The following is a 13,488-nucleotide window of genomic DNA, read 5'->3' as shown; positions in this document are numbered from 1 at the left end:
AAACCAAAGTTTAATTATGTGTAACATATAATTTAATAGCCATTTTATAACTATTTTTCATAGTTACCATACTAAAGAATGTGAAATGAATTGTTCATATGGTAACCATGAAATAATAAATTTCATTAAAACGATTTTATGCATTCTATAGTTATCATAATTAGATTTAAAGTATGTTAAATGGTGGGTGTAGTTTTTTATAACAAAATTGTAGAAAAATTAATGTCCTCGAATTGACAACTAGACTTTGACAGCTGTCATTACTTAAAGTTTTCTTTTATCTGTGATGTCTAGGAAGACGTGTGCTTTTGCAGGCCGATCTTTCTGAAATTCTGAATGTTTTTAAAAAATGGCAGATTCTGAGGTAAATTCGATATTCACGCAATATTCGCGGTAATTGAACTAAAGTTTGTACTTATTGTGTTTATTTTTTATTAGGTCTTGAAGACGTTAAAGGACATTCCATTTAAAATTCAAACCGCAAGTTTGAAAGAGAGACGCAAAGTTCTTCAAGAAATACAAATTGTTTTATCATCTCCTGGTAAGTTCATTAATTTTAGAAAAAAAAGTAATTAACTTGAGGTAAAAAATACGTATCATATTGTAAAAAATAAATATATATCGTATTGTTAGGTTATCTAGGGTTTATAGAGTAGCTGTATTGATCCATTATTCTTTAGTTTACACTACGCAACTGAACATAGCTCCGATCCCCGGTGCATTCAACAAATATATTTCATATGCAGTTGACAGTAGAGTCCTGTACACATAACTTTAATGCTATATTAAAACTTCAGTATCCATAAGATATTTAAATTAAATTCATATAAATTGTCTAAAGTTCAAATTCAAATTTATTATATGTTTTCCAATTTTGTACAGATTATTAAAACTTTTAACTATACTCTCACAGATGTTTCTTATATTATTTTACAGGTATAACAGAGCCTGCTGTACGCTTTGTGTGCCGCCAATTGCTTTTAACCTTAAACCGCTACCGGGATTCTACATCTCAGTACTATATTAAGTGCCTGTTGGTATATCTCACCAAAAATCATAGAGAATGGACTTTGAAAAATCTTTTGCCTTCATTACTGGAAGTATCTGAAAATTTAAAATGCACATCCCCTACGTAAGTATTATGAAAGGAGTTATTATTTAATCAACTATCAACATAACCTTAACATGCGATGATGCTTTCTGCAGCTTGCAGGAGTTAAATCTAAAAAAAAAACTTTCATACCTCACTCATAAAATTAAACAAAAATCCATGTTTATTTAAAAACAATAAAATCCTTTCATTAACATTTATTTTGTTTTTTTTTTTAGTAAAAGTACAAGCCAGACTGGTTTATATGCACTGCGTTGGACGACAATTTTAGTAGAGGGTTCTCTAAATGCACCAGAAGATGTCTTGGATTATACCACTCTGGTGCTGGCCCAGGCTAACTTACTTGCTGTGGTCACTGCATACGGGGATAAGAAGAAAAATGAAAAAGGATATTCAATGGTAAATAAACAATCATTTTTTACCCTAAAGCATTAATTTTTATTATTTTATAATATTGTGATTTAATTTGTTTTAAAGTTACATAATTCCTGGAAAGCAATGGGAACTGAAAAACTTCAGAAATGGTTGAATGTGTTACTTTCACAACCTCCGGATTCTGGGCCCCAAGTTTGTGTGGCATTCTCTGCATTATGTCATCATGCAAAGGAGATAAATGATGAAGTGTTTATCTCTAATCACAAGGTAAATATTGTGCATAGAACACATCCAGTTGTAAATTATGTTTAGTAAACTGTCGCATAGGGGTTATAATTTACAACTTACAACTTTGCAGGCAAAAATGCTGGACAGTTTGATCAAGAGCCTCATAAGTGTCAAAGCTCGACCTAACTCAAATTTCATCAGGGGCTCATCAGATCTTCTACATTTGTTACAAACATCTGAAGTGCAAGAAACACTCCTCCCTGCCCTACAAAAAGCTATGCTTAGGAGCCCTGAGACCATAATTCAAGCGGTGGGGGAGGTGGTAGCGAATTTAGATTTGTACATTGATGGAGCAGCTGTAGATATTGGCAAGAGTCTGATTGGTAAGATTATTATTGCAGTGAAAGCTGAACTATTATATAATTGCAAAAAATAATCTGAAATCGTTTAGTACATATATAAAAACATTAATGCTGAACATGTTCAATCATGGCAGTTAACCTCCACTCACGAGATGCGTGGGTGCGCAGCGAGGCGGAGGGCGCGCTGCGAGCCCTGGCGCGGCGGGTGTCCGCTCCGGCGGCCGCCAGTGCTCTGCTCTCACACGCCTTCGCGCACTACAACGGCGCCAACGGGAAACTCACCTCCAGCGAGGACAAGATTGCCGTACTCAATGTGAGCTCAATTTTGGATTTATTATGGAAGGATCATAGATTACGTGTAGCCAAGCAACAAGCTAACATTACAGTCCTCGTGTATAAGTAACAGCAATTATCATCAAAATATCTCAGGGCGTCAGCACATTGAGGGAGCTAGCGGTGTCCGGGGAGGAGCGTTCGAAGCTGTTCGACGAGGTGGTGACACAGATATCCCGCGTCCTCGACAGCGAATCACACGAGCGAACGCTCGCGGCCGCCCTCGAGACCCTGCTCTGCTGGACGGAGAGCATCGATGCCCCCCTACCTGAGAAGGTTCTGCAGATATACAAGGTAAGGTAGATTTCCTCGCTGCCCCACCACACTCCACGATGCAAATGCCGCGACGGGGACTCACGGGCGGCGCGGTGTGTTGCAGAAGGGGATGTCGGCCAAGAGCGCGACGCAGGCGGTGCGCATCGCGTACACGTCGCTGGTGGCGCGCGCGCTGCGCCGCGGGCCCGCGCACGCCGCCGCGCTGCGCGCCGCGCTGCTGGCCGCCGTGGAGCGCGCGCAGCAGCAGCCGCTGCAGGTACGCAGGCGACCTTTGCTCTCTGCTTCCACATGCATGCATCTAATGTGAAAGTTCTGATCCTCGTAGCACCTGGTCGTGAGCGAGGGCATCAGCGCGATGGCGGCGCTGGCGCAGCTGGACGCCGACGGCACGCTGCCGGCGCAGGGCGGCGCGTGGGCGGCGCTGACGCACCCGCAGAAGCACGTGCTGCTGCACGACCGCGTGCTGGCCGCCGCGCCCGATGACGGTACTGTCCCCTTACGCGACACTATTTTACATTAGACATTAATAACAGTATTATATTGCTTTCGAGATATGTATTTGCGAGCTGAATGTTTTTTTAACATACCTAGCCGTTCAGTGAATCATTTTTAATTAAAAAAATGTTTTACGCTTTTAATATTTTTTTTACTTATATATTTTCATAGTGATATCGTTTGAGTCGAAGTTACACGAATTTGAGGCTTAATAAGAGGTTCCCTTTTTATTTTATTGCATTTGCTCGAAGGTAGTGCTATAACATTTACCCCTTTATAGTCCTAACACAGGTGGTGCTACTATGCAGAACTGTACTGGGAAAGTACGAGAGTGTAGCGAAAGACCAAACTTCGCCAGTGATGAAGGCTTTCATAATGGTACTGCTATCACCCGTAAAGGCCGTTCGATCTGCCGCTTTAGAGGAGGCCAAATCGTTGCTCGCCAATCAAGATAAAGCCTTCTTAGCTAAGAATCTAGTGGGGAAACTGAACGAAGTTCTGGACGAAGGAAAGATATTCAGTGTGAAGGAAAAGACGCCACCCGAAGAGAAGGCTGATGTCACGGGAAAGATGATACTAGATTGCATTCACGCCCTGTGCGCGTTTAGAGGTGAGACTTTTCAGTTCCAAATTTGATTTATTATGCTTCACTTTTCCATACTAATAAATTGGATGATATCAAATTTTCTTTTTGTGTAGATTACAAACAAGAGGATTCAGAAAGTCTCGCGCTCGAAGCACTGCCGTGCTGTCACCAGCCGCTAGTCGTCGCTCTGAACAGGCGCGCCTGGCTCAAGATGGTCGCCTACTTGCGGCTGGACTCCCAGCGTCTGGTCGCCTCCCACATCAACAAGCTGAAAAACACATACATTACTGAGTTTACACCTAATGAGGTAATATACAATTTCAATTGATAGAATCTACTGCTAAGCAATATTTGGTTGTTCAATGGGCAACTTCGCGCAGACGGTGCGCGCGGTGGTGTCGACGCTGGTGGGCTGCAGCGCCGAGGGGCTGGGCGCCGCGGCGCTGCGGGCGGCGCTGGAGGCGCTGCAGCGCCCCGAGCTGCTGGCCGTGACGCGCGACGACTACTTCGTGTACCTCACGCCGCAGGGCCACCTCTACGACAAGAGCGTCGTGCCCGGGTACGCCATCGCCACCTCTGTGCCGTAGAACTCTTGGAGAACTAGGCCCACGTATAATCTAAACGGGCTTACCTAACATAATATTTTATTTCGTTAGTAACGAAGACAGCAGGGAGATGAATCTAAAGCGCGAAAGCAAAGCGTACAGCTACAAGGAGCAGCTGGAGGAGATGCAGCTTCGTCGCGAGATCGACGAGAAGCGCCGGCGAGAGGGGAAGGTCAAGGAAGTGAGTGGCAGCCCGTCGCGGTCTACGCTCGAGTCGCTACCGATTGGCCTCCCCATAACGCTAAATGTCTCCGCAGGTCCCGCTGACGGCGAAGCAGAAGGAGGCCATCAAAACTCAACTCGCCAAGGAGAGCGCCATCCGGGAACGCCTCACCCTGGTGAGCCCACACCCCTGTCTCCCGCCTCGCGCGGCCTCCCCGCACCCCACTGACACCCGTCCCCCCCGCAGCTGGGCGGCGGCGTGGAGCGGGCGGCGGCGCTGCTGGAGGCGGTGGCGGCGGGCAGCCCGGCGGCGCTGGGCGCGGGCGCGCGGCGCGTGCTGCGCGCGCTGCTGGCCGCGCTGCGCTCGCCGCTGGCCGCGCCGCGCCTGGCGCCCGCGCACCGCCGCCTGCGCCTGGCGCTGCTGCCGCGCCATCCGCAGCTGGCCGACCACGTCTCGCGCGTCACGCTCAGGTCCGCACCCTCTCCTGGCGACCGTAGCCGTCCGCTGCGCGGGAGCCCCTCACCTTGCCGTTCTGTGTCGCAGGCTCCACCGGCCGCAGTGCGACCTGGACCCCAGCTGGGAGGAGGAGGATCTCGCCGAGGCGACGATTCGCACCATTAACTTGGTATACGCCGCGACCGCCGCCAAGGCCGGGAAGCCCGACGATGATATAGTTCCCGACGAGACTCATCACTTTACTGCTCCCGGGTTTTGCTACGTTTTTCCTCTGATTAAAGAAGGTGCGACTATGTTTACTTGTAAAACTTTTTTTTTACCGGCGACCTCTAATCAATATAATTTTACCACGAAAGTTTTTGACTATTCCAGTATAAATGAGCAGCGTGTTGTAATTATCATGCATTGAATACAGGTTTGACGAGCAGCTGGGCGTCCTCCAACGAGACGATGGTGATGAACGGGCTGGCGGTGATCTCCCAGCACGCATCGCTGCGCGGCGACGCCAGCTGCCTGCTGTCGCGCGAGCAGCTGCACCCGCAGCTGTTTCCCATCGACCAAATGTTCCGGCTTCTGATCGACCTCATCAGTGAGTAGCGCCACTCGCCTTTCGACCCCGGCCTGCCCGAGCTCACGCCCGTGTCCGTGCAGGCAGCAGCAGCGGGCGCGTGATGGCGGCGTGCACGGTGGCGCTGCTGGACACGGCCGCCTGCGCCGCCCGGGCGCCGCTCTCCTTCGACGACGTGCTGTGCCTGCTGGACGGCTTGCAGAACCCGCTCGAGGTCAGCCCACTTGTCTCTCTCGTATATATTCGAATTGAGTAACGAAACCATCGGAGTGGACACTTGTTAATGTACATTTGTAGCTAATGCGTATACGTATACGCAGGTGGTGCGCGACGCGGCACTGCGAGCGCTGCTGTGCGTCATAGAGTGTCTGCCGCCCTTCCTGGAGGATCCCGAGCACGCGCTCTCGCTCACCATGCGCCTCTACGTGGCCACGTTCGACGTGGCCGAGGATAACAAGTACGTTTATACGATTTTGGGTTTTACATTTAGTTGTATAAAATATATTTATCACGTTTCTATTAAACCGATGCGCAGAACCCTGGCCACCTCGGTGTGGTCCAAGCTCCCCCGTGCCGAGTCGTGGATCACGGACGCCGCCGAGGAGATGCTCGAGCTGCTGCTGCAGCAGATACAGCACCCCGCCGAGGAGCTGCAGCAGGCCGCAGCCGACGCACTGGCGGAGCTGGTGGCGCGCGCGACAGACTCGTCGGCCGTCGCCGACAGGGTGCTGCAGAGTCTACACGACGTCTACGACGAAAAACTGCCGGTGCGTGTCCCCCTCACTCCCCTGACACACCCCCCTCCCCCTCGGTGGAGCCGTCGTAACGAGCGCGTGTCCCGCAGCTGATCCCGGCCGTGCTGGACCAGTTCGGGCACGAGCAGGCGGCGGCGGTGGACGCGTGGGGCGCGCGGCGCGGCGTGGCGCTGGCGCTGCGCGCGCTGGCGCCGCGCCTGGCGCCCGCCGCCGTGCCCGCCGCCATGGCGTTCTTCGTGCGCCGCTCGCTGTCCGACCGCAGCGAGCCCGTGCGCGAGGCCATGCTGGCCGCGGCCATGGCCATCGTCGAGCTGCACGGGAAGGTGCGCGCTTTCATTGGCTACTCGCTTCGATGGACTTTGCTCATTTGAACCCGACTAATGCTCGATGCTACTCAGGAAACGCTCAGCAGCCAGCTGCCAGTGTTCGAGCAGTTTCTGGACACGGCCCCTAAATCTGGCGGCTATGATGCAGTTCGTCAGAGCGTGGTCCTGCTGGTGGGGTCGCTGGCTCGACACTTGGCCCCCGACGACGAGCGTCTCCGTCCCATCGCACTGCGTCTGGTTAATGCACTGTCGACGCCTAGCCAGCAGGTAACGTGGTGGCACCCCTCTAATGCTCTGCCTAAAAAGTTAAGTCTTATAGGGACAAAGTTTTACTATTTTATTTATTATACAATATATCATTCTACACGTCCTAATCAGGTACAAGAGGCAGTCAGCAACTGTCTTCCTCACCTGGTGACGTCACCCGCACTGGAGTCCGATATCCCCGCCATAGTCAACAAACTGCTCAAACAGCTACTCACTGCCGAAAAATACGGAGACAGGAAGGTTCGCGATTTTAAAATAATTTTGGTAATTTTACTAATTTCAAATGTATTTATTAATCACAATTAAATTACACAGGGAGCCGCTTACGGTATAGCCGGTGTCATCAAGGGTCTCGGTATACTGTCGCTCAAGCAGCTGGACGTGATGGGCAAGCTCACGGATGCCATACAAGAGAAAAAGAACTACAAATATAGAGAAGGTACTGCAACTCCAAATTTGAAGTTAGTATGCAATGAAACAATTCCGTGCTAACGCGAGGTCGGGCCGCAGGCGCGCTGTTCGGCTTCGAGATGCTGTGCAGCAAGCTGGGCCGGCTGTTCGAGCCCTACATCGTGCACGTGCTGCCGCACCTGCTCATGTGCTTCGGCGACCCGTCGCAGTACGTGCGCGCCGCCGCCGACGACACCGCCAAGCTCATCATGAGCCGCCTGTCCGCGCACGGCGTCAAGCTCGTGCTGCCCTCGCTGCTGGCGGCGCTGCAGGACGACAACTGGCGCACCAAAGCCGGTACGCCGACATCTCACGTTCCTGCGATTAAGCTCCATCGTCGAGGGCAGCATCTCTAGATGAGAGCCGATTTTGCAGGTTCGATCGAGCTGCTGGGCGCGATGGCGTTCTGCGCTCCGAAGCAGCTGTCGTCGTGCCTGCCGTCCATCGTGCCCAAGCTCATAGAGGTGCTGAGCGACTCGCACATGCGCGTGCAGGAGGCCGGCGCGGAGGCACTCAAGGTCATCGGTTCCGTTATACGAAACCCCGAAATTCAAGGTAATGTATATAATAATAATGATGACGTTGTCGTGTACGACAGATACGACGACAATTATGGTGAATGACCAATTTTGGTTTTGTCTCGTAGCGATCGTGCCCGTGCTGCTGCAAGCGCTCCAGGACCCGTCCAACAAGACGTCGCTGTGCCTGCAGACGCTGCTGGACACCAAGTTCGTGCACTTCATAGACGCGCCGTCGCTGGCGCTCATCATGCCCGTGGTGGAGCGCGCCTTCCTCGACCGCAGCACCGAGACGCGCAAGATGGCGGCGCAGATCATCGGCAACATGTACTCGCTCACCGACCAGAAGGACCTCTTGCCCTACCTGCCCAGCATCGTTCCCGGCCTCAAGAGCTCGCTGCTCGATCCCGTGCCTGAGGTGATTGTGGTTGCACTCTATATATTATACTAGTGATGTACATTTTATACTTGTTATTGTTCGTATTATGTTTTTGTTAACACTAACTTGATTTTTTTAAACATTCTTTCGAGCGCCGTGTGTGCGTGTGTGATACGTAACATAATTCGCCGCAGGTGCGCTCGGTGTCGGCTCGCGCGCTGGGCGCCATGGTGCGCGGCATGGGCGAGAACAGCTTCGAGGATCTGCTGCCGTGGCTCATGCTGACGCTCACCTCGGAGTCCAGCTCCGTGGACCGCTCGGGCGCCGCACAGGGCCTGTCCGAGGTGGTGGCCGGCCTCGGCAGCCACAAGTTGCATAAGATCATGCCCGGTACGCATTTTATTTGTTTAAAAAACTACTTGCCTTAATTTGCTAAAATTCCTTTTTTTAATTGATTTTTAATATAAGAAAACAAACATCACTAACACTATTGTAATATTTTATAACTTGGCATACTTTTCACCTGCACAGATATAATAGCCACAGCCGAGCGGCCCGACATCGCCCCGCACGTGAAGGACGGGTACATCATGATGTTCATATACATGCCGGGCGCCTTCACCGACGAGTTCACGCCCTACATCGGGCAGATCATCAACCCCATCCTCAAGGCGCTCGCCGACGAGAACGAGTACGTGCGCGAGACGGCGCTCAAGGCCGGCCAGAGGATCGTCAACCTGTACGCCGAGACCGCCATCACGCTGCTGCTGCCGGAGCTGGAGCGCGGCCTCTTCGACGACAACTGGCGAATCCGGTACAGCTCCGTGCAGCTGCTGGGAGATCTGCTCTACCGTATATCCGGCGTGTCCGGTAAGATGAGCACGGAGACGGCGTCGGAGGATGACAACTTCGGAACCGAGCACTCGCACAAAGCGATTATACGAGCGCTGGGGCCGGACCGCAGGAACAGGGTGCTGGCCGGTCTGTACATGGGCCGGAGTGACGTGGCGCTGATGGTCAGGCAGGCCGCCTTACACGTCTGGAAGGTGAGCCTGCAGATCTTTAATTTCACCTTAAATACTTATTTATCGCCATTGATAAGTATTGCGGCACATAATACTCACCTCGTTCGTTGATGAACCCAATATACATATCTGTACTCAGTTAATTATGCTGTGTTGAATAATGTTTTGCTAAATCCTCTGAATAATTATTATCATCCTACTTCAGGTGGTCGTAACGAATACTCCGAAAACTCTTCGTGAAATATTGCCAACATTATTTAATCTTTTACTGGGCTGTTTGGCGTCCACGAGCTACGACAAGAGGCAAGTCGCTGCAAGGACACTCGGAGATCTCGTAAGAAAGGTAAGTTTATATATCACCCAGTGTCCACAACATTGATAATGGTGACGCTAAAATATTGTGTCCTAACGCACGCGTGCCCGTACTCGCAGCTGGGCGAGCGGGTGCTGCCCGACATCGTGCCCATCCTGGAGCGCGGGCTGCGCTCCGAGCGCGCCGACCAGCGCCAGGGCGTCTGCATCGGCCTCGGGGAGATCCTCGCGTCCACCTCGCGCGACGCCGTGCTCAGCTTCGCCGACGGCCTGGTAACGCATGATGCATTGTTGACCTCATCATCGATATCACATATTTGTCTCATTGCTAAAGGTCAACTTCGTACTTGTCCTATTTGAATACTATACTAAGTTTGTTAAGCTACATGTGTCGCGTGGTTTCGCAGGTGCCGACGGTGCGGACGGCGCTGTGCGACGAGCTGGCGGAGGTGCGCATGGCGGCGGCGCGCGCCTTCGACTCGCTCCACGCCACCATCGGCAACAAGGCGCTGGACGACATCCTGCCGCCCATGCTGGACGCGCTGAGGGACCCCAACCCGGCCGTCGCCGACGCGGCGCTCGACGGCCTCAAGCAGGTTTGCGCTCGTCACTTCGGAGAAAACTAACCATAAAATTAATTTTATTCAATCGGTACCATAAAACTGTACAAAACAACTGAAGCACGGCCGGCCCCTCGGCACAGGTGATGGCGATCAAGTCCCGCGCGGTGCTGCCGTACCTGGTGCCCGTGCTGACGGGCGCGGGCGGCGGCGCGGCCGACACGCGCGCGCTGTCGGCGCTGGCGGCGGCGGCGGGCGGCGCGCTGACGCGCCACCTGCCGCGCGTGCTGCCCGCGCTGCTGGCGGCGCTGGTGGCGGCGCGCGGCACGCCGGCCGAGGCGCGCGAGCTCGACTACTGCCGCGACGCGCTTCTCCCCGTTCTCGACGACGCGGGAGTCCGAAGGTGCTCTATTTTATTTTCAAGTAGTCTAGATTCGAAAGTTTGACTGGTATAATTTCACTTGTGATTTTGGTTCCTACGATTGCTAGTATCATGTAGTAATAAAGCAATTCGCATGCCCCGGCAGCATCATCGACACCCTGATGGAGTGCGTGCGCGGCGAGGGCGAGGAGGGCAGGCGGCGCGCGGCGGCGGCGCTGCTGTGCGCGTTCGTGACGCACACGCGCGCCGACCTGATCCCGCACGTGCCGGCGCTGCTGCGCGGCCTGCTGCTGCTGTTCGCGGAGCGCGACCGCGACGTGCTGCTGATGGCGTGGGAGGCGCTGTCCGCTCTCACGCGCATGCTCGAGGCGGAGAAGCAGCTGGGCTACGTGTCCGAAGTGCGCCAGGCGGTGCGCTATGCGGCCGCGGACCTCAAGGGCGAGCCCTTGCCCGGCTTCTGTCTCCCTAAGGTAAAATATTCAAAAAACAGTTATATAAAAAAGGTCTTATACTTATGTTTTAAACAATATGCATATTTTTTATCTCACGTACATATATTCGTTTTACGTAGGGCATAGCACCAATTCTGCCATTGTTCCGGGAGGCCATCCTTAACGGTCTACCAGAAGAGAAAGAAAATGCAGCCCTGATGTTAGGCGAAGTCATCAAGCTGACAACAGCCACTGCTATCCAACCTTCAGTGGTTCACATCACGGGTCCACTCATCCGTATTCTAGGTGATCGCTTCAACTCCAGCGTAAAAGCTGCTGTATTAGAAACACTAGCCTTACTACTGTCTAAGGTAACAACCTTATCAATTTTATATCTCTATAATTCCAGTCTAAATGGGAATCGAATTTCATGAAATTTGTGGTTTCCAGGTTGGCGTAATGCTCAAACAATTTTTGCCACAATTACAAACGACCTTCGTCAAAGGCTTGAGTGATCCGAATCGACCAGTGCGTATAAAAGCCGGCCTCGCTCTCTCCCAGCTAGTACTGATACACACCCGCGCCGACCCTCTCTTCCTCGAAGTGCACAACGGAGTCAAGAACGCAGAGGACTTGAATGTCAAAGAGACAATGCTTCAGGCTTTGAGAAGTGTCATAACAAACGGTGGAGACAAGATGTCGGAACAGCTTGCCCTCACAGTGTTAGCGATGCTGACGTGTCCCGCACTGCTGGCGCACCCGGAGGACCCTCCCCGCGGGGGTGCCGGCGGCTGCCTCGGGGCGCTGCTGCACTGTCTCGCGCCTGCGCACCGCGACGCTGCGCTGCTGCACCACGTGCTCGCGGCCGGCAACCCGACCAATCAAAATGCCGCAACGGAAGACTGGCTTCTTACACATGGGCGCTCCTGCGCGCTCTTCGTGGCCCTCAAAGAGACGCCGGAACAAATTTACCGAGACCACTTTGAAGAGAAAATAGACAAAGCACTGCTAGGGTACCTCGCCAGTGATAAAACTCCTATCGTGTGCAATGGCATCCGAGGTATCGGCTACTTGATTCGCCATCTACTCAAGAAGGAGAGGCCCGTGCCGCCGAATATACTCTCACAGTTTGTTAGGGTAAGTACTTCTCCACCACCGCTAACAAAACATTGTTACAGTATAAGTTAAAATATTTAAACCTGATCCCTTAATAAATATAAAATAATCAACCAAGTTGACATATAATGCATATGTGATCCCCAGAGCATGAACCACAGCAGTAACGAGGTGAAGCAGCTGATGGCGCGCGCGTGCACGCTGGTGGGGCGCGAGGGCGCGCTGCAGGCGCGCGGCGCGGGCGCCGACGTGCTGCGCGCGCTGCTGCCGGCGCTCGTCAACGGCACCAAGGAGAAGAACACCTACGTGCGCGCCAACTCCGAGATAGCCCTGCGTGCCGTACTCCGCCTGCCGCAGGATGACGCCTTCCACCAGGTGACAATATATTCAAATATAAATGTAGATAAACGTTTTATCATTTGGTACGTTGGTAGACGTTGCCATCTTTCTGTTCGATCTATAAATATTGTACTTTTATTCAAAGAGTAGGTAGCCAAGATCAAGTTTTCATTCATCAGTTTATTTTATAATTTTAATTTATTTTATAATTTTAAATCATATCTTTAAAAAAATCATAAGTGAATAAAATATATTAGTGCAACAGGAAGAATAACATATCATCAAATTCTGTACTTTAAATGAGGATTTAATAAATCATTTTTATTTTATCTTTGTATATTTTCATTTAATTAAATTGTATTGATCGTCAACAGCAATGCATGTCGCTGCTGGAGGAGGGCATGCGCGAGGCGCTGGGCGACGTGGTGACGCGCGTGCTGCGGCGCGCCGTCGTCGACGGCCGCGACGAGGACCTCGACTGCACGCTCATCACCTGAGCGATTACAATTTTATCAATTATAAATAAATATATCTGTTTATAAATATATTTTTGCCTTTTTATTTAAAAGAATGGTTGTGATCTTACGGCCTTGCTATGCAGATTATGACACACTTTTTAGGGCAAACCAATTTTATAAAGAATCTCTTAATTATGTCCAATTATTTTATGAATACTTATACTTCTTGAAAGATGACTAAGGGGCGCGCCTTGTATGTTTAAAACACTGAATTCCTCACGTGCGGCTAGGTTGTGTGAGAGTAAGACGTTTCGCCTTTCGTAATATTTTATTATAATTATTTTCAAATGGAAATAAAATGTTCAGATAACATCACTGCGTTGAGTGGAGGTGGCTTCATGTATATCACGCGTTATTAATGATAAAAGTACAACGAAAATAATTATTTATCCCAAATCTGTTTTTACCTTACGGTTCATTTGTGAAAATACATGGTTGTGTAAAAAAAGCTACCATAAAAACTTTTTCTCTTTCGAGGACTAAAGCCAACAGTCAAAACAGTGTTTTGGGTCTTATTCGTAGTAGTTTATATTACGAGTTAAGTAGTTATTT

At 50.9% G+C, this 13,488-nt stretch overlaps 1 protein-coding gene across 1 annotated transcript; it reads left to right on the top strand.

Moving 5' to 3' along the window:
• The first annotated feature begins 269 nt into the window (after window positions 1–269).
• LOC124533900 (eIF-2-alpha kinase activator GCN1) lies at window positions 270–12,965 on the top strand. The gene is made up of 39 exons (XM_047109476.1): window positions 270–364; window positions 439–541; window positions 937–1,132; window positions 1,330–1,510; window positions 1,589–1,753; window positions 1,845–2,097; window positions 2,211–2,389; window positions 2,506–2,703; window positions 2,789–2,941; window positions 3,011–3,170; window positions 3,461–3,790; window positions 3,880–4,073; window positions 4,147–4,325; window positions 4,423–4,552; window positions 4,629–4,709; window positions 4,781–5,004; window positions 5,078–5,274; window positions 5,406–5,579; window positions 5,642–5,772; window positions 5,879–6,015; window positions 6,094–6,325; window positions 6,403–6,636; window positions 6,712–6,906; window positions 7,018–7,146; window positions 7,222–7,345; window positions 7,417–7,653; window positions 7,732–7,911; window positions 8,003–8,292; window positions 8,448–8,643; window positions 8,785–9,299; window positions 9,484–9,621; window positions 9,711–9,863; window positions 9,998–10,186; window positions 10,294–10,553; window positions 10,678–11,002; window positions 11,104–11,334; window positions 11,414–12,100; window positions 12,227–12,454; window positions 12,793–12,965. The coding sequence occupies exons 1-39, from the start codon at window positions 350–352 to the stop codon at window positions 12,913–12,915; spliced, it is 8,046 nt and encodes a 2,681-aa protein (XP_046965432.1). The 5' UTR covers window positions 270–349; the 3' UTR covers window positions 12,916–12,965.
• Window positions 12,966–13,488: the final 523 nt, after the last annotated feature.

The sequence above is a fragment of the Vanessa cardui genome, chromosome 11 (assembly GCF_905220365.1).
Source record: "Vanessa cardui chromosome 11, ilVanCard2.1, whole genome shotgun sequence".
Lineage (NCBI taxonomy): Eukaryota > Metazoa > Arthropoda > Insecta > Lepidoptera > Nymphalidae > Vanessa > Vanessa cardui.
Note: the sequence above shows the minus strand (reverse complement) of the source record. Positions and strands in the feature narration are given on the sequence as shown.